The following is a 21,656-nucleotide window of genomic DNA, read 5'->3' as shown; positions in this document are numbered from 1 at the left end:
ACAGTTATTTTGGTAAGAGAAAAGCCGGTACCAGCTGTTAAAGGGAATATAAACTTCTTTATCTCATCATAGGCACCATCAACATCAGCAATATTTAAATATCTTCTATGTAATGTAAATTATCTGTGAAACATAATCATGCTTGAGAAATGCAGTATTCCCAAATTTATTTCAGCATTTCAACATTCAAGGTAAAATAATTGCAGGACACTGTGTTAAACTTGTTTTAAAAAAAAGTTTATTTGTTACAAAATGTTAAATACTAAAACTAAAAACATATAAATTCAGGTCAGGCTATATTAAAATACACACATACCCTTCTTAGCAAAATTATTAAAGATTGAATTAAACAGATGCTTTAAATAAAATAAAGTACTCTTGAGGAATTTTTTTCTAATTAACTATGTCAGTGTAGTGTGTTTTTAAAATTACAGTTGAAAAGTTCAGTTGTCTTAGAAATTAAATTTATCCAATTCTTCAGTTTTCTGCTACTGTCCAATATGAAGCCTCCATGCTGGCTTGAACAGGATGAATTTTATTTTATAAGCCTACTCTCTTATAATATGAACAGAGTGTAGTCAGAAGTATATAAAGGGTTACATAAGGTGAAAACCTGGCCCATAAAGAAAAGGTCTTAGTCCTACCACAGGGTTTCTTCTCTAATTAAAATGGTAAATATATTGAAGCAGAGATGAGCATAAAGCATACATTCATCTAGAAATAATCTTTCAATTAAAAATATTCAAAAAGAGCACTCATTTCTCCAAGATAGTTCATAAGTATTTTTAAGTTTCTTGTTATTTTAAACTGAGTTAATTCAAAGGTATTGAAGACTCTAGGTTTAAAAACTAATTTGATTACTGTTTTGACTAGCTCTGAAGAGCCACAACATCAGTGTGGTTGAGTCACTTACACAGGTGAGAAAGAACTTTCATAATAAAAACTACATGCTCAACACTAGCAGAGCACCAGCTTCCAAACCTAACTTCCACTCAGGTCAAACAACCTAAAAAGTATCTATGGTCTATGTAAATGTTCAGATAGTATTTTCAAGAAATACTTTATTTTGCTTTAGAACTTAATATTTTTTCAATTTCCTAGATTAAAAGTTCCTAATTTAGAATTTTAAGTGCTGTAATTCACACAGGGGTAAGACTACGCTTAGGAAGAACATAAGACTATCATTGTGTTTTAAAAGACCTTAAAATATGATGAATTTCTAGAAATCTACTATAGTATTTATTCTTTACAATGCTTATCCTTGTCAAATGGGATTTGCCAATAGTTGATTAACTCAACTGAGTAAAATACAAAAAACATAAGATGCATTCCAGTAACTTTCATCAACACAATCTAATTAAAATCAGGTTTCTTAGAAGATATATATATATATAGGACATTTTTACTGTCTTACTCTAACAGTGCTGATATACATCCAAGGTCTAACTGTATAGTATTATGTCTAATACTATGGTATAAAACTGATCAATTAAACCTTTGAATAGCTGGAAAAACTAGGTGTCCTTGAAAGTCATTAGGAATTAAAAGAAAATTATATACCAATACTGAATTACAAATGAAAATCATGTTAACAATAAATAGTAATCTGGTATTCCATCTCTCAGCTTGTGAGCTTCTGCTATATTATATCTGTTGACATGTGATACAAGAGAAACTACAATTCTATCCTAGTACCATTTTCTCTACATGTAATGCGTCTCTGGTTTATATTCGTTCTTCTAACTTACTGGGTTATCTTGAAGGACAAGGCTCATGCTACTCCACATTAAATATCCTTGCCACCCTCAGAATTCAAACCATTCAAGTTGCTGACACCCTAAGCTTAGTAAGTTACTAAACAAAACACTCTTGAGCCTTTGATTGCAAATTCTCTACAAAGCATCTCTTCCTATAAGCATGTTTATAAATGTGCCTTAAAGCCACACTGGTCAGTCACTTTTACCAACATCCTGGTCTCAGAATGATCAAGAAAGCATTTGTTCAGCTGTTACAGAGCCAGAGCTGTAAGTGTTCTAACACGGAGACAACACAAGACACACCTCCCTTGCCCACGGGGGTGGCAGCAGAGGCCCTCAGTGATACAGACTTCCCCAGGGATGGGAAACCCCATGTGAACTCCTCCTTCCAGCAAGCCTCCTTCTCTTCCCTTGATGTCAGTGACTCTTTTTTGCTTTCATAGAGAATGATGTTTGAGTAATAAAATACAGTACATATCCTGCCAGGAGATACACATACTTTGGGGGGACCCAATACAAAGTGAAAATGCAGGGCCTTTCTTTAAATATTATTAAGAATTTCAAAATGGCAATGGTAGAGCATTGAATCAAGCATGAGCCCCTCTGTGACCACACAGGTTACATGGCCATGTCCCTGTCCAGGACTCCCGTCCAGTCAGAATCCAGAGAGGAGACAAGGGGTCTCAGTTGGGTTATCCACATAGAAAATACTTTTTTTTTCATGATGTTTCAAAAATTGTCAGTGATTGGAAACCCCACAGCATTTCACTTTGAAAATTCCATGCAAATTCTTATTCCTTAAAATTTCAGAGTGATCAGCTTTACTCTAGATTTTTCATTATTGAACAGCCATACTGGGTCTTTAAAATGTCCCTTATTTTAATAGAGCAATTAATCAGACATGATGAAATTTCAAAATAATCCTACATGATTTTTTTCTTAATTTAAACATTTCTTAACTGGGAGGGTATTAGTATCACTAAAGCAACAGGGCGTCTTAAAGGGAAAATGTAGCTGTACAACAGCTTTATATACTAGGATGATGATGCCTTAGTTTTAGCCTACGGTATATTTTGTTCCCTTTTAAGATCACAATTGTAGTTTTTTTTGTTTTTTGTTTTTTTCCAGAGAACTAAAAAACACATTAAGCTGTATGGTAATTATTTTTAACAGCCATATTGGTTTCAGTCACAGAATTTTACTGGAACACAGAGGTATCCCATTCTTCTTCTTCTTCATAATAATAATAATAAGTGTATGTATACAAAAGCTCTGGGTTACATTACTAAGCAACGACACTTCCGGGAATGAATATACTTCCTGTATTCCGCAAGCTGCTTCAAGTACATATTCGATGGCCATCTGTGCTTTTCAACAAAACTGCGTTCTTCCACTAAAATTTTTAGAAAAAACAATGTTAATTACAAACACTTTATTTTGGATCAAGTTTAGATATTAACTATTGATTCCTCATTTAATAGACGGGATCCAAATTCTGCTATATATCCTTGGCTTTTCCCTCAATGCTTCCAAAATTGTGCTAAACACAATTAGTCGTCAGGATTTGTATTATGTGATTTACAATAATATACATCTTGCTCACTGCTTCATCAAATAGTATTTAAGTTCTTTTTTTTTTTCCTTCCAAATCAGACTTATTTTTCTTGGAGATGATAACAGACTTGTTTTTCATTTAATTAGTTTTCTTTATAGCTGACTTATCCTTCCAAACTCTTTAACGTCCTCTCAAATCCATTCTCCGCCCAACCACAGTCACTGGTAGCAGCTGCCAGTCCTGTCATTGCCCTGGAGACCTCCGTTCCTCAGAGCCCTGCACCCTCTTGCCTTCTAGGCCTGCTTCATGCTTATGTATTGGATCCCTCCGCTCAGTTTATTTTCTAGTTTTAGTGAAGCACAACCTTTATTAGCTCCTTGAAAAAAGGGTTACGTATGAAGTATTTTAGAGACTTTGCTTCTGCAGAAACATCTTTCTCTTCTTCATACACAACTGATAATTAGGTGTGGTACAGAATTCTAGGTTGAAAACTTCTCTTAGAATGTCGAAGACAGAATCCCACTGCATTTTAGTTTCCAAAGTTATTGAAAGCTCTACCTCCATTAAGATTCATAGTTCTTGGCAAGTGATCTGAGTTCTTTTAAAAGTTTTAGATTTTTGTATTTGTAGTCGGTGTTCTTGCATGTCCCAGTGATGGACCTTGTTCACCCCTAAAGCCGAGCATTGAACAGATCCTTTCAACTGAAGACTTGGGTCCTGCGGTACTAGGAAAACTCCTGGTATTACTTCTTTGCTAATTTCCTCTCCAGTTTTATTCTGTATTAACTTCTATTACTCAGATACTTCGTCTCCTGGACTGAGCCCCCAGTTTTTTAAAAAAACTTTCGCTCTTATCTCTTTAGCTGTTTGTCCTCCTTCTTGGGAGATGTCCTTATCTTTCTCTTTCAACCCATATGTAGTTGTTTCAACTCCTTTATTTATTTAGTTTTTTGTTTTATTTTTACTATCATATTTGTAATTTTCAAGAACAATTTCTTATTCCTGTATTGTTTTTTAAATTATGGTAAAACACACATAACATAAAATTTATTATATTAACAATTTTTAAGTTTACAGGTAAGCACATTCACATTGTTGTGCAAACCACTCTCCAGAACTCTTTCCATCTTGCAAAACTAAAACTCTATACCCATTAAACAACTCCCCTCTCCTCCTTCCCTCTAGTTCCTCGCAATCATGATTTTACCTTCTGTCTCTATAAATATTGTTTTTATAACACTCAATTCTGCTTTATGGATATATATCTCTTATTCTTTCAAGATATTAATTTTATACTTTTTAAAGGTTTTTCCCCCCTATTCTTTGTTCCTCTAAATCCTTTCTCTTCTGTTTTTATTAATTTTATTTTGGTTTTGGTATCTATCTTCCATGTTGGACACTGCTGAAAATACCTGCAGATCCTTGGTTATCTCCTTACATTTAAGAGCGAGATACTAGGAAGCTGTTTGAATATCTTGTGGTCATGAGTAGGACTTACTGACTGGTGGAATAACTGAGCAGACACTTGTTGGGTTCACTGAGAGAATTCCCAAATGAACACACCTATATATTTTTTCTCTGAGGCCAAAGAAAGATGCTTCAATTTCTTGCCCAGAATATGGGAGTCAAGGTGACAAACACGTGGCTGCCAGAAATTCTGGAAGGAGGCTGGAGGCTTGCTGCACAACAATTTCACATGACCCCTAAGTTTCCAGTCAGCTCCTTAACCCAATCTCAGCTATACCTGGAGTTTGTGATTCTATAACTTCTTTGGTTTAATTTCTCCAGGAATAAATCTCCCATTCCAGGATGATGAGGGAGAAGGAGTTGCCTGCCTCGGTGGGATGGGGCACAGTGAACGCTTCTTAGCAACTTTCAACTCATTCTACTGCTTTTAGCCCCCAGCCTCATTCTGCTTTCTGAAATATCTGGTCCCTGAGATTTCTAAGGCTTCTTGTATTCTGCTGGGTGAATCAGCTTGTTTCTCATAGTAGTCCCGTCCGTAGGTACTTAGATTTCCTTCTGCTAAGTTAGTTTCCACTTCTCTATCTACTGTCTGACCTCATATATCATAGTTCAGATTAATGAGGACCTGATCCAGGCTGTAGGACCTGGATACAAAGAAAATATCTAGCAGCTCAAGGAAGTTAGTTGTAGTTTCATTGGGAAGAACAGGTGACTTAAGACTACTTCCTCAGTTAAGATTTTTAAAAAATAGAAAGAAAAGGTATCACAGGTGGGCTCTGGCAGCCAACAAAAACCAAAACAAGACAAAAAAATGTCATAATATACAATATGTTACATAATATTTGGCACAATTAAACTGTGGGAATAATGAGTCCATAAATGCCAAGGGTAACTCACAGTCCTGTGTGTTTCTATTTGTTTTCAAAAGAGTCAGTATCTAAAATTTAAAGCTATTTAACTAAGTTCTGTTGCATCAATGCCAGCATTAACATGACACCTTGTCTACTCTCACTTTTCAATTTCTATGGACCCCCAAAGAATTCTGAGTCAAAAGAAAAGAGTCCACATAATTCCAATAATAATTTGATACTTTCTGAAACCAAAAATGGGAAATTATTTAAGGGAGTTGTAAACGGATGGTGACAAGAACTCTTCCCGCTTCAAGTAGCCCTGTGGAGTAGTTCAAGTGTAAGGCAGCAGGGAGGAGGAGAGGTGACCAGGACACTCTGGAGGGGGCATGCTCTTTTAAAAGGGCAGCTACTCGCTCAGTTCCAGGTTGTCGCCATGTGGGATCAGGGGCCCAGAGTAGCCAGCTCTTCCAACTTCTCAAAAGAAGCCAGAAGCGTGACAGGTTACAATTTTTACATTGTGACCACTAAAAAAAGTAATACCACGAGGTCCAAGTAAAACCCTGGTGGACTCTATTCAGCTACATTCAGCCCATAGATTTCTAGTTTGCGACCACTAAGTTAGACTAGCAAATTCTCCCTTATCCACCAGGGGCTTTTTTCACTGCCTACAAGGACACACCACAGCAGGTCCTGAACATAAAGAGGCACCAGTGAATCAGAACATCGTGATACCTTTTTAAGTCCCGTCCAAGGAACATAAGACCGTCACTGACACAGCCTCATCTTCTCACCCTGCCTTCTCAAAGCACACCCTGGAGTCCTGCTTCTCACTCTGCCAGGCCGTCATTACATAGTTCACAGTCATTTGTGTAAGTAATAGAAATAAAAATTTATAACCCAACAGATTTATATATAGAGCACCTTTCTCCTAAGGTTGTTAATAGTATTCCATGTGTGGCACACTTCTGTACAAAATAGTAAGTGGAAAATAATCTTATTCTTCTTTTACAAATGAAGGGGACCTAAGGCAGCATAATGAAGCTGCTTCTGAAATCACAACGTTCATTCATTTCACTTTGAATAGACTTCTTTCAGAGTAACTATAAGAGTGTCTCTACTAACACCAAGAAGCATGCCTTATCTTTATGAATGGAATGGTTTGTTTCTTTCTTGCACAAAGTATATGTAAATGTGTATATTCTGCTTTAATTTATTATGTTGCTCTACTGCATTAATAGTTAAGTTTTATGTAAGTCTCCCAGTAGGCATACAATGTGTGTCAACTAACTGAATATATCTGCCAAAAATAGACTCTGTATTTCCTGGTTTCCTAAACTGTGCAAGAAGCTTAAAGAAACCAGGGATTTTCAAATCTGTTAGCAGGTTATCTTTTACAAGTAAAATGTTATGGAAAACTCTAAGATATAAAAGGAAGGGCATCCAAGATGTACAAACTTCAGCCTTCTCTTCTTCCTTCACTTTTCCCTCAGCTACTCCCTGCGCTGCACCCCCACGTCAGGAAACCTTCAGGCATCTCCAAGGACACACCCCTGTTTAGAGTTTGAAACTACTTAACTAGGTGATCTTTAATTTCCTTTGCCTTTTAACTTGATTACTCCTAGAGCCTATTCTAGGTAACATGAGCAAACCATTGTATCTAAACTGCCTACTCTGATGACTGTTCTGTTCTCCTTTTCTTTTTTCTTATGCAGCACCCAGAAGCTCACACTTTGGTTGGTTTTAATGTTTATAATTCACCTTATAAATCATATTATGTATACTCTCTGTTCAGTAAGTTTTGCAACATCCATCAATAAAAAAACTCTTATTCCTAAATAATTTAATGGATTCCTATGTATACTTAAATAGATACAGATATCAGAACAGAACTGATATAAAGAGTAAATGATAGCTTCAATGCTTTCACAAAAAATTTTTTTAAAAATCCGTACTATTTAAATTTTGCTTCTGACTTAGGTGATTAAAACTACGATCTCATTTATCACAACGAAATGCCACCTGAGGTCACCTTATCTCTCTACTTCAGAAAAAAAAAAGTGCATTTAAAAATGGATGGGAGCTATAAAACAATCATTAGAAAACTTCTTGTGTAACACAGGTCAAGCTACTTACGTAGCCAGCTGATTCTAAGGTAGAGAGTCCTCAATTACCACACTACGGTATTTTTTTTTAAAGTGCTTCACATCCTGTGCAGAGCCCAATACGGGGCTTGAACTCACCGCCCTGTGACAAGACCTAAGCTGAGATCAAGAGTCAGATGCTTTACCAACTGAGCCAGCCACCCAGGAGCCCCTGCACTAATTAGAAGAATGTATGACACTAACTTCTTTTTTTTTACTTTTTGTTTTTTAACAACTACCATCCCTACAAATTATGTTTCAAATCTAAGAACAAAGAACCCAGTTTTCTTTTCAAAACAGTAACTGGCAACCTACCTGAAAGATCCTGAAACTCAGGCTTTTGGCTGAAGATGAGGTAGTTCGTCGCAATGAAATGGAGCAGCCAGGTTGAGAGGCACTCGGAGTGGTGAAACTGCAAGAAAAACGGAGCATGAGACCATGTGGGGTAGGACAGCTGTCTGCATGGGGCCGGGTGGGGAGCGCAGTCTGTGACAAGAGCCTCACTATGTGCTCACTGTGGCCATGCTGCGGCCGCTCTGAGAGCAGAAGGGGAAGGGGGAATGACCAACGTGTATCATAAAATTACAGCAGTGAAGAAACCAAGTCAAACGGACAACAAGCTCGTGCTGGGGGCGTAGCTATGAAGAGGCACCTCACCGGGGGTTAACAAGACTAGCTGAGGTTTTAGAGGATTTGGTTTAAGTGTTTAAGGTCCCCGCCTTCACCAAATGCACTTCTGTCTGGGTTGCAGAGATAATATTGTGATTAGCAAAGGTACACACGTGGCCAAATCACACGTTCACCTGGGAAGCAAACCAAAAATCACTTTGTGGACGAAAGGTCATCACCTTAAGGGTATGGGTTTCAATGTATACATATTTCTCTGAGAAGGTTATGTCTGAACAGCTGCGTTTAACTGGGATGTACTGTAACAGTGAGCAGCATTTCCAGCACATTTCTCACTCTGAGTGTCAATAGCTAACGGAAGGGAAACTCGAAGCACCACGGCCATGACACCTTAACCTCGGTGCCAGTCCAGTGAGATCCAAATAACCACTCAATTCAGATGACAGTAACTTGCTGGCAGGCAGCTTCGATACAGGATCATAGTCCTGTTTGTTATTACTGTGGTAAAATACACGTAACATAAAATTTACCATTTTAAACCTTCTTTAAGGATACCAGTGGCATTAAGTTATTATGCAACCGTCACTCCTATTTCCAGAACGTTTTTATCATCCCAAACGGAAACTCTGTACTCAGTAAATAATAACTCCCCTTTTACCTCTTCCCCTAGTTCCTGGTAACCACTATTCTGTTTTCTATGAATTTGACTGTTCTAGGTACCTCATAAACACTGAAGTATACAGTAGTTATGCTTCCTCTGTTTATTTTACTTAGTATAATGTCCTCAAGGTTCATCTGTGTTGCAGCATGTATTGAAATTCCATTCGTTTTTATTTTATTTATTTATTAACATTTATTTATTTTTGAGAGACAAAGAGAGACAGATCATGAGCAGGGAGGGGCAGAGAGAGAGGGTCACACAGAATCGGAAGCAGACTCCAGGCTCTGAGCTGTCTGCACAGAGCCCAATGTGGGGCTCAAACCCACAAACTGTGAGATTATGACCTGAGCCGAAGTCAGATGCTCAATCGACTGAGCCACCCAGAGGCCCCTCCATTCCTTTTTTAAAGCTGAGTAATATTCTACTGTATGTACATGCCACATTTTATTTATTCATTCATCTATTAATGGACATTTAGGTCGTTCCCATTTTCATGCTAAATACAGCTCTTTTAAGGCAACTTAAAAATATAAGCAATAAGTAATAAGAAACTAAAGAAAAAATTCATAATCTCAAACTTAAGGAAGGAACTCAAGTATTGCTCTTCTATAAAGTTATAACGTGGGAATATTTTCATATGTAAATTCACAGGTCCTGCTGATTTTCATTATACAAAATCATAATTTCTGACACTTTATGTAAGACACTTTAATTCAGCTAATCCCAGGTCACAATTTAACAGTTTTTATTCACCATATTTTTAGCTGACAAATGTTGAGTGATCTCAGAAACAGAATGAGAACGTGCCAGCAGCACTATCAGAGGATTAACCCAAAGCAGATAACCTACAAACAACCTAAGTTCAGAATATCACCTAAAGGCTGTGACTTTAAATAGAAGGAAGATTACTGAAATGAATAGCGGGCTAGAAAAACATGGTTATAATGCAGAATTTTATTTTTGACCAAGATTTAAGAGGTCACAATTGTAGGCTCTTAGCAAGAGACTGAATGCATTTCACTGTAAGAACTACTTTTTTGGAAAAATATGTGATAACCTGAGAAAGCAGACTTAAACTGAAATAAACAACAGAACAAAAATACTATAAACCAAATGCTATAGCATTTAATAGTTCTGTGAAGAAAAATAATGGAGAAAACATCCAGAAACTCACAAGGAAAAGGTAAGAAACCAAACCGGTGGCCTGAAGCAGCCAAATATTATTACATAGATCCTAAGTAAGATACTGACTTTAAAATTTTAACATGAGAGTTAACAGGACTTCATAGGAATCGCCAACATTTGGTTAGGTAGGATTTAAAAGAAAGGAGAGATAAGGAGATCTTTACCTCAATTGAGAGAAATTAATCTGATTAAGGGAAAGAAGCTTCTCTTGTGTGCTAAGGGTCCAACTTGGTTGACTGAACCTGAAGGTAGAACCACCATAAGGAACTGAGACAGGTTAGAGGGGGCCGAAGACACAGAACACAAAACTGCTCCACCACATGGAAGGTAGGAAGGACACTTGACTGAGAAACAGACAAAACTAGCAGAGATGATAACAAAGTGTTCAGAAACTGATTATTCAGGAATCTACTCAGTCTAAGTCTGTTAAAAGACAGTCTCCCCTTCTATTAGCCAGAGAAACAAGGAAGGAAAGGTTAACTAAATTCTGACCAACAGTATGAACTGATTGGTGAACTAAAGCCTCAACCTAGGAAATTCAAAAGAGAACCGAGGAAGAAAATTATCCTATTATCTTGGGTTTGTAAGTCTCCAAATCAGGGACTACTAAGAATAGGATAAAGGAAGATTGGTAAATGGAGACTTAATCCTAGAATATAGAATAGTCTTCAGAAAGAATGAATAAAATTCAAAAAGAGCTGGCATCTTACACTTTTAAAATCGAAGAGAAATAAATAAAGATAATTACATAATCAGAAACCACACAGTCAGGGAAAACAGGTCATGGAGAATTTCTGACTAGGTAGACATCAATGACACTCATGAGGAAACATGCGTACGTGCATGTGCACAAGTGTTTGTATGTGTTTGGGGGATGGAGGCACCTATAACATCAAAGCAACCACACAAGAAGTTGTCTGAACTAACGGTATACTACAAGATAAGGAAAGAGAAGCTTGTGAGCATTTTTTAAAGTCTGACAGACATGTTAGAACAGTATGAAAATGACACATCAGAAATGAACTGAGGTTGTGAAAGTACTAGAAAGAATAAAAAAGAATTTTTAATGTTTATTAAAAAAAGGTGTTTTTTTTGAGAGAGAGAGAGAGAGAGAGAGAGAGAGACAGCATGAGCAGGGGAGGGTCAGAGAGACAAGGAGACACAGGATCAGAAGACAGGCTTCAGGCTCTGAGCTAGCTGTCAGCACAGAGCTCGACACAGGATCCCACAAATTGTGAGATCATGACCTGAGCTGAAGTCAGATACTTAACCAACTGAGCCACCCAGATGCCCCCAAAAAAGAATTTTTAAACTAAATCTAAAGGGTAGCTATTTATCCCAAACTCAATGTAAAGATTATTACAAAGAGAGATCAAAGTTACCAATTTTTTGTTTGTTTTGTTTTTGTTTTTGTTCTGTTTTACTTGTAACTAGAATTACTACCAAACTATACTCATTGGGCTAGAGACCCTCGTGATGTCGGCAAAGGACGTGCCCCTCATGTAGCACACTACACTTGTGAGTTCATCGGCCAGCCAGCGGCCTCAGCTCCAAGCTCTAACCATGTGCAAAAGGTTACTCGGTTTTTTAAATTTGTTTTTATTTTTAAAATTAAATATGTAAGATGTTAAGATTTGATTATGAAAGAAAGAGACTCCAAAATAGTTAAGGAGAGAATAAGGAAAGACCTAGATGCTTTAAATGAATTCCCTTCTATACGTAGAAATATACATGTTGCTTAATGAATTCATCTCAACCTGGAGGCAAGCTTTTAACGGTCAGAGTCTGTCCTTGGCCCCATTATGTGGCTCTGTTTTCACAACCTGAAAACAAAGTTGTTATATTTTTCTAATATTGGATGTCAAAATTGATAGGGATGGCCAATGTGGCCATGCCTGATAATATTTTACAAAGTCCCAATAGTCTCCAATGAGGGATCAAATATATTCCTGTAAAAAAGACCAGAAGGTTCAGCTTACTGCAAGTTCAATATACACCATTATGTTCCATGACTGCTGTAAGCCCTAAAAATGTCGGGGGGCTGGGGATGGAAGGGTAGAATAACCAAGGGTAGGTTGACACGTCTGGATAAATTTCTTGCTCCTAGGAATAAAAGTTTGGGAATGAGAAATAGATTTCTGACTGGAACAACATCTCCAAGTTCCAAAAGGAGAGTTCCAGAAGAGGACTGAGTTTATTCATAGATCTGGCCCAGTCCTTTGTCAGACTCATATTCTAGGATCTTTGTACCTGCAGTTATTCATGATTAGCTTAACCGTGTACACTCTGTTCCCTAGAATGTGTAGGAATACAATCCTTAAAAACAAAATGGCTCAAAGCTTAGAAGAAGCCAGAAAGTACAGTGTCCTGCAGTGACTGTCAACTCAAACGTTTTTACTGAATACATTCATGATACCATGAGACGGATCAACAAAAGGTATTTGGAAGGATTAACGAAGTACACCAACACTTCCTACAAACAACTGGGAGCTTTAAGTCAGGTCCATGAAGTGGAAGGGCAGGTGAAGGAACAAATAAATGAGTTTAGCCTAACCATCTCTATCGGTGTGTACAGACCAATTCTATTCTTTTTCTTTCATGAACCCTAAGATGTGATTGTTTGGGGGAAATGCAAAGTAAATTCTATTTCCTATAATGCCTATATGACAAACTCAAATGACTCTAATATAGGCCGCCATTCATTTGAAACATTTCCTATCAGCAAATTCAACCTCCTTAGAAAAGGACTGTACAGAATCGTATTCTTCAAAATTACTAGCCACAGAAATTTCTGTGACGGTACTTTATCCTCATTTTGCCAAACTTCCAAACTAAGACAAACAATAATAAATCTTTTGATAAACCAAAACTTTTAAAGTATAATTTTTAGAAGATTTTTTTTTTTAAACCAAACAACCTGATGCATAGGGCCAGTTACCTTGGCTTTTTTGAGCAGGTCAACGATATCCAGGTTCATGGAGGCCAGCTCCCTGCTCGGCATGCTCTGCAGCTGTGTGATGATGAACAGCTCACAGATGTGCTGCAGTCTGGACACCTGATACATCTCAGCACAGATCAGAAGACACATAGCCTGGAAAATGCCAGCTGATGCGAGAGGGGAAATGAGAGAAAATGGACAATAAAGCCATTTCTTTTATGACCTGAAACAGAATAACAACAACAGGCAAAGCACCACCACCAGTGAAAACACGCTGGCTGTATCATCCAAGAAGATACAACAGAATGCAAAGAAAAGTCTTGAGGGAGGGAGTCAGCATGATATACCATTATGCCATTTTATTTATTTATTTATTTTTAAGATTTTATTTTTAAGTAATCTCTATGCCCAATGCAGGGCTTGAACTCACAAGGCTGAGATCAAGAGTCACACGCTCCACTCACTGAGCCAGCCAGGCACCCTGATTAGGCCATTTTTAAAAAATTAATTTAAGCCTTCACACTCCAATGTGAATCTTTCCTTTTTTTTTTTTTTTTTTTAAGTTTATGTATTTATTTGGAAGAAAGCACAAGCAGGGGAAGGGCAGAGAGAGAGGGAGAGAAAGAATCCCAAGCAGGCTTCACACTGTCAGCACAGAGCAGCCACAGGGCTCCATCTCAAGAACTTTGAGATCATGATCTAAGCCAAAATCAAGAGTTTGATGCTTCACCGACTGAGTCATCCAGGCACCCCCATTGTTTTTTTGTTTTTTGTTTTTGCTTGTTTTTTTATAATTCTTCAGAGTAGGAGAATCTACAATTGCTCTTAATAATCAATTCTAAGGCTACTGTGTAGTTCTGTCTGCTAGCTAAACTAAACCCCTGCACACTTTTCTTCTGGCGTTAGTCCCAGGTTTGTTCGTTTTTGTTGTGGTGAAACAAACATATCACAAAATTTATCGTTAACCATTTTAAAGTGCACGGTTCAGTGGCATGTAAGTACATTCACACTGTTATGTAACCATCATCATCATCCTTCTCCAGAATATTTTTCTTCTTCCCAAACTGAAACTCTATACCCATTAAGCAATAACTCCCCATTTCCGCCTTTCCTTAGCCCCTGGCAATCACTCAGGTTGTTTATGCTGTTGTTTTAAGTAATTAAAATTTAAATTAAAAAAAAATTTAATGCTGATTTATTTTTGAGAGAGAGAGAGAGACAGAGACAGACACAGAGTATGAGCAGGGGAGGGGCAGAGAGAAAGAGGGAGACAGAATCCGAAGCAGGCTCCAGGCTCCAAGCTGTCAGCATAGACCCCAATATGGGGCTCAAACTGACAAGTTAGCACTTAACCAACTGAGCCACCTAGATGCCCCTGAGTTGTTTTTTTTTAACTCTTCCTTGTAAGTGATTTTTCTGGTAATTCTCTTTCTAATCCCTCCTTAAATTCCTTGCATTGTTATGTAGCTAGAAACTAAGAACACTGTGCATGATAAATACTTAACATAATGACTAGATTACCTTTCTTTCCCAATGCAAACATTTTAGTATCTGATCTACTTTTTGATTATTCATTTTAACTCATTTTCTCCCCACGCCTTTTACCAATGTTTAAAGTGCTTTGTCCTATAGTTAATAGTGCTTCTCTGAGCATTTTTTGTAATTAGCAAGAGAAAACCTAAAATTTGAATCTTCAATTACTCTAGTGGGAGGATGATTCACAAATTAAATTTTCTTATTTTAAATCTGGGTCCAAATTTTTATTTAGTATACACATTTGGCAGTATTAAAATAATAAAATAAACAATAACACACATTCTAATGAGAACTGATGCTTTCACTTTTATTAAGCAAAAGGATGTCAGTCTTTAACATTGATGGTAGCAAATGCAACTGGCTCCATAGTACCATATAGCTCACTGCAAGACCAGAATTAATTCACTTAAAAAAAAAAAGGAATTTTCTTTTTTTGATCTTCTAAAACCTTTCACTAGAGGGCTCATGACTTGCTTAAAACAAGAGATTTTAATAATGAACTTGGAAATCTTCCAAATCTAATAATGAAAGCAATAAATCTGAAGAGAGGGATGGTCTGAAATGTGTGTTTTCTTTTTATCTTTGCTAGAGGCCTGGCCAGTTTCTGTAATCAAGGTCCCAGGCTCCTGAATGAAGTAAACCACCAGAGATTTACTCTGGTCCTGTTTGTGGTGAGAGCCATCTGGTGGCCAGAGGATGAAGCCTAATTAAAGGGGCTTCCACACCTGCATCCTAAGGTTCTGGGCCTTTTGAAAGGATTTTGCAATTTCTTCAAAGACCCCGTCCCCCACCCCACTGCCACAGTTGGGAAAAACCTGCAAGATATGTTCCAACCTATAGCTGCCAAAGATGATTAGTTCTTAGTCAAAGATAGTCTTAAGTCAGTGAATAGGGAAATAAATCCTATAGTCCACTAGACATTCTTAACTTCTTAGATAACATTTTTGGAGAAGTTAGCTTAAAGAGAATAAGACTTTAGGAGAAGTCAGAAGAAGGCCTTAAAAACCTCCACATTCTCTGGGCCACAGAGATGACTAAGGGGGTGTCTCAGAATATCCAAAGTCCTGGTGGCTCAGTCGGTTAAGTGTCCAACTTTGGCTGTTCAGGTCATGATCTCATGGTTTGCGGGTTTGAGCCCCATATGGGGCTCTGTGCTGACACCTAGCTCAGAGCCTGGAGACTGTCTTCGGATTCTGTGTCTCCCTTTCTCTCTGACCCTCCCCTGCTCATGCTGTCTCTCTGTCTCTGTCTCTGCCTGTGTCTCTTTCTCTCTCTCTCAAAAATAAATAAAACATTAAAAAAAAAGAATATCCAAAGTCCTTAAAAGTGTCTCAATCAGAAGTTAGACCCATAAAAGCATCTACCTAACCCTCTTCTCTTTATGGAAGGATAGTCCTCCAAGAAGCTCTCTGTCCCAATCTATAGAATTGGAGTAGTCACTGGGAACCATCAGACACTCCCATTTCTAGGGTGCCCACAGAGTCAGCACACTAATGGTGCTGGCCGGGACTTATGCCTGAGTCTGAAAGCCTGAAAGAGGTACCCAACCACTGTTCCCTACTTGAACTGACTGAAAATTCACTGATATCCCACCACCACCTCCACCTGAGTAGCACATTCCATGATGTCAACTGTGATAAGTCTTACGCAAAAAACAGATTTCACAGAAAACAATTTATCAAAATGGGTAACGAGGAAGTAAAGAATTGGGAGATATTACTCAATATTTATACTGCTCACCTGGACAACAAGAGTCTGTGTATAGATATTCTAAGAATGACAAGAAAGTCTCTTTGGAAACACCATAAACTGGAATCAGAACACTCTTTGCTTCCATGTAATTCCCATTAAACATGGCTGCCATCACTTCACAACGGGCCACCAGGATGGCCCTGTGGGCTGGCACCGTTGTACCTGCAAGGTTCAAAAGGGAAACAAAGTTAAGCTACATAAACTTGCAGAGTTGTTATTCTAGCAGGTCCCGCCCCCCTTTATTTTAGAGTGGTATTGCATGAGGCACAGCTAAGCTGATGTCAGAAGGCAAATTTTGGAGAGATAATCAACATTAACCAGAAGATTTTTAGTTTTTAATTGAAAAACAAAGAGTTCAAAAGTTGACTCTGAAACCAACAATTAGAAAACAGGAAATTAAGACTGGCAATTAATTGCTACTTAGTTCATATTTTCTGAAGACAGAAACACTGAAATGAAATATTTTGCTTCCTATTTTTATAATAAAACATGTATCCTTTTCAGTTGCTTGAAATCCTATCACCTATTCTTACCCATGTGCCTCCCAAGAAAACACTGCTGTTACCCTTCTTGGACACACTCAGCAGCAAGCAGGTCCTGACCAGGCGTCCCCTTATCAGAAACAAGAACCTATAGAAAGTGAACTATCCCTCGGCCTAAGCAGTCTGTGTGTCACAGCAAGTATGATAAAGGGATCTTTTGTGGAGTCGTGGGGGCATTTCAGACCTTATGGAAGAGTTGGACAGGGAGGACCTCATCCCCAGATGTCTCTCCAGTGCACCACCTCCTCCGGGAACAGTGCTGCTCTGGGACAGCCAAAGCTCCTTGAGCCTTTAAAGGCCCCTCAGCCCATACCCTTCAACGAAGCTCAGTAGACCAACTGGCTTCCAGCGAACGCCTGCTACGGTCTGCAGCTACCCTGCCACCACACCAAGGCCCCACCAGATGGCACGTGGGGGGAGAAGCACTTCTCACCCTCCCACCGCCTTAGGAACCCACGAATCCACAGCAGCCCTCAGTTCAGTCTACATCAGTTTCACACACCATTTTTGAGCACCTGCCACGTGCCAAACACTGTGGTAAGTATTAAAGATACAAAGATAAGAAAGACAAAACTACCCTGCTTTGGGGCAGTCTAGCTTTTAGTTTGGTGCAAGACACCACAGTCGGTGTGAATGACAAAGCCTTCCAAAAAGTAACACTACGATGAGCCAAACCACTCCGCTCTGCCCAAGAGCCTTCACCTATACATCCTTAAAATCTCTTACCTCTGCAGAGCACATATTCTTCTCTAAAATATTTATGATGATTGGATTCTTCAGCCTAAGTCCAAGCAAAACTTTTGGGTTTAGAAAAGAAGGAAAGAGGGATGCCTGGGTGGCTTGGTCGGTTAAGCATCTGACTTTGGCTCAGGTCATGATCTCACAGTTCGTGGGTTCGAGCCCCACATCAGGCTCTGTGCTGAATGTTTGCTCAGAGCCTAGAGCCTGCTTCGGATTCTGTGTCTCCTTCTCTCTCTGCCCCTCCTCCACTTTAGCTCTGTCTCTCAAAAATAAATAAATGTAAAAAAACAAAATTAAAAAAAAGAAAAAGAAAAGAAGGAAAGAGTTCTACCTACGTCCAGTGACTTTCTCTAAAGTGATCTCCCTTATGATTCACAAACAATGCCCAACACTGCCAGTTGTGAGCTCAGTGCTTGGAGCTACGACTTGCACAAATGCACGTCCCACAGGAGCAGTGAGAAGAGGCTACATACAGTGAACACTGCGGCCGGGTCATCACACACCTGCCAGCAGGCATCATCCCCTCTTCATGCCTTCCCTGCTCTGCCCTTCTGCCATCAGGCAGCCTGCCCTCAGTGGAGCAGTGTCCACTGATGAGGACGACCGGTTTCCATGACTGAACATGCTGAACAGCTCTGTGCACAGCAACTGACAAACAATCCAAACAGGTAATGCAATTGGACTTGTAATTCTAAGGTTTTAAAACTTAAGTAGGGTACTATGGAAGAAAAAGAAAAGGAAAATTACAAGCACTGCTTAATTTTATAGCCTGTTATTTGGGTTTGAGAGGAGAGGTTGAAGATTGACTCAAAATGCCACATGGACAGGAGACAGGAAAAGAATTTGACAAGTAACCTCGGAATTTTAATAGAAAATTTCCATTGATAATATAGTTACAACAGAGTTACAAAACCATCAACAAAACACGCATTAAAGCCTTTTCAGCCCATTTCAAGCTTGGAAGTTGGTTTGGAAAATTGTTATACCTTCAGTTAAGAAAACCACAATTCTGTTTCTCACCCTTTCAAACTACTGTTTGGTATTATAAATTGTTCTATTGTAAAACTGTAACACAACACTTCAGTACAGTCACATTTTTCAACACCATATATAAGCTTATAAATATAGAAACACTGTGTAAAGTATGCTGAATGAACACAATCCAGTGCTTGTATACCAGCCAGCAGTAAGATAAGGCCGAAGAATTAAAGGAGGAAAAAAAAGCACCAATTTTCTAGTTAAAAGATAAACATGTTCCTTGAAAATGTCAAGGCCTAAACTATCTTTCCTTTTGTAGTATTTATTTTCGGTTACAGTTCTAGAAACTTAAAAAAAATTTTTTTAATGCTTATTTTTGACAGAGAAAAAAAGACAGTGCAAGTGGGGGATGGACAGAGAGAGAGGGAGACACAGAATCTGAAGCAGGCTCCAGGCTCTGAGCTGTCAGCACAGGGCCCCACATGAGGCCTGAACTATGAGATCATAATCTGAGATGAAGCAGGACACTTAATCCACTGAGCCACCCCGGCTCCTCGAAACTTTTTATAAGGAAGAATGTTTAAGAGTGATATAAAATTTAAAAGCTGAAGCTTTTTAATAACATAGATTCTCAAAGATATTTTTTTATTATATGTTAAAATAAAATCCTACATTTGTCATTGTCACATTACTTTCCAAGTTTCAAAAATGAAATTTTTAGAATGTTTTTGTTTTACTCTGAAAACAGGAAACCTGCCTAAGACAAGAGAGATTTAGAATATGCACCATCAGGCCTTTAAATATAATGTACCTTTATAATAATGTACCATCTCAATTCTCATGACTGCTCTACTGGGTAGAAATGAATATCCCCATTTTACAGACACAGAAACAAGGAACCAGATATAAAGTAAGGCAGCCACACCAATATGGAAAATATGCGTCTGTGCAAGATCCCAGCCAGATCTTTCTCGTCTTGACCACTACCACCTCCACAAGCTAAACACTAGAAATGACCTTTTAGGACCTTATGGTTCACCTTCATCTCTCTGGAAATGAAAAGACTTAACACAAGCCACTATTAGTGACTGGGTTTAAGGACACACGCTCATGGGAATGCAGAGCCAAGACTAAAGCTCTAATCGCAGACCTCAGGCTCACCCTTCCTCCTGAGGAGACAACACTGTTCCCTTCTAAACCCTAGAGTGCCCCTCCCCAAATTCTTCAGAAGCTAAGCTTGCTTCTCCTCCCACAGGTGGCCAGATGACAGAGAAGCTGTTGCAAGGAGGTCTTGGTTTGTGAGCTGAGCAGCGACAAAGGGCAGCCCGGAGCTGACCATTAGCACAGGTCACAGCGGGCCCTCCTGCACCCAGCCCCCTGCATAGGTAGGGGCCACGGGCAGGTGCCTGCAAAAGGTTTGGGAGGTGGAACTGTGAGACAAAAGCAAGAAATTATAAGGGAAAGAATTCTCCACAGCACTGCTAATTTCTTTTCTCTTAACATATGTTTTCATATGTTGCATATTCCTTTTGAACATCTTTTCAGTGGGTTACATTAACATGTTTGGTGTGAAGGCCTCCTAGGCAAATTATAAGCAAATAGGGTCTCTTGTTAGCTCCCCGCCCCCCAGATCATTTTTTATGTATTTCAAGGTCACTCTTACTGTCCCATTCTCAATGTTTCATGCTCACATTTCCAACAGCGCTGACTAGCTTATCTGAAGGCACTTGGGAAAGTTTCCAATTCACTGTTTGTCTTGGCAAGTGGCCAAAGTTAAAATGAATCTTTCTGGGGGAAAATTTTAAAAGGCATGTGACTGTTAGCTGCTATCCATTTCTATCATAAAATTAGCATTATATCTTGCTTTTAGTAATAGCCCACCTGGAGTTCTATTTAATACATCTGGAAACAGCCCCTAGCTTTCTTGCATAGTTGTAGGTAACTGACAATTCATTTTTAAGATTAGGCTTTTAATCTACTCAACTGGCAAAACTCTCCAGGTGAATAATCAATGATGGGCATTAAAATGCCTTATTGTTATTAAAATTAGGTAGCATTACTTTCCTACAGAGATAAAAAGCAGCTGTCAGTTACTCTGATGACAATTCTCAGAGTGCTGTGAGGACTAAGTGTAGCAATGTCTACCAATGCCTCATGTAAGCCTGGCATGACCCTCAATGCATAGTTAGTTCCTTTGGCTCAAATAAAAAGAGAACTGAACCAGGTAATACAATGTGAAGGGGGCTGGTTTCAGATGATTCAAGAGCTAGTATCTTAAAGAAATACACAGACAAAAATACAATGAAGTGGTATTACAATTCATTCACTCCACTGCACACTGGTCCATAGAAGTTACTGGAGCATATGGTAAGGGTAAAAGAAAAAGTAGGAAAATATAAATTTCCTTCCTTATTTTAACAAAATACTTCATTTCCCTAGATTCTGCTGCAATTTGGACAGTATTAATCTATATTTGCATTATGGAACAGTCATTTCTTCATTTAAAATATTCAAAGCTGAAACAGACAGGTAAGAAAAGAAGAATTAAAAATGGTAATGAACTTTGTAAATTTGAACCATACCTTGTATTTCAAAGACAACATCAGCAAGCATTGGTTTATTAAGGAAAAACTTCAGGGAAGTGTTATAAAACCACAGAGGTTTTCTGGATTGATAAGTTTTGCAATTCCTTAGACAATTTATCTAGAAAGGAAGACAAAAATACAAAAAGAAATGTACAATATGCTTTGATAATATATATAGGTTGGTTAGAGAATCTGGAAAACTGTACTGAAATGTCTGAAGAAGTAAGGATTACCTAGTCTACGGAATCTCTGATCTCAGCTGTCAGGGGCAAGGGCCCTCAAGAATGACATGTGCTTCACGAGAATAAGCACCTCTGCCCTGTCCAGTGTTCTCAGCGGT

General features: G+C 38.4%; 1 protein-coding gene and 1 non-coding gene across 2 annotated transcripts in view; both read right to left on the bottom strand.

Moving 5' to 3' along the window:
• Positions 1-246: 246 nt before the first annotated feature.
• RHOBTB3 (Rho related BTB domain containing 3) overlaps positions 247-21,656 on the bottom strand; it is a 53,192-nt gene continuing 31,782 nt past the window's right edge. The window contains exons 8-12 of the mRNA XM_029942624.1: positions 21,314-21,434; positions 16,459-16,632; positions 13,183-13,349; positions 8,087-8,183; positions 247-3,150 (exon numbers count right to left, since the gene is read on the bottom strand). Coding sequence (XP_029798484.1) covers positions 3,035-3,150; positions 8,087-8,183; positions 13,183-13,349; positions 16,459-16,632; positions 21,314-21,434 — 675 coding nt within the window. The 3' untranslated portion in view covers positions 247-3,034. The remainder of the gene's footprint in view (positions 3,151-8,086; positions 8,184-13,182; positions 13,350-16,458; positions 16,633-21,313; positions 21,435-21,656) is intronic.
• On the bottom strand, positions 11,667-11,816 carry LOC115295092. The gene has a single exon (XR_003910316.1). It is a non-coding gene; the product is annotated as a small nucleolar RNA SNORA62/SNORA6 family (small nucleolar RNA).

The sequence above is a fragment of the Suricata suricatta genome, chromosome 6 (genome assembly GCF_006229205.1).
Source record: "Suricata suricatta isolate VVHF042 chromosome 6, meerkat_22Aug2017_6uvM2_HiC, whole genome shotgun sequence".
NCBI classification, from domain to species: domain Eukaryota; kingdom Metazoa; phylum Chordata; class Mammalia; order Carnivora; family Herpestidae; genus Suricata; species Suricata suricatta.
This window is presented reverse-complemented; position numbering and strand designations above follow the sequence as displayed.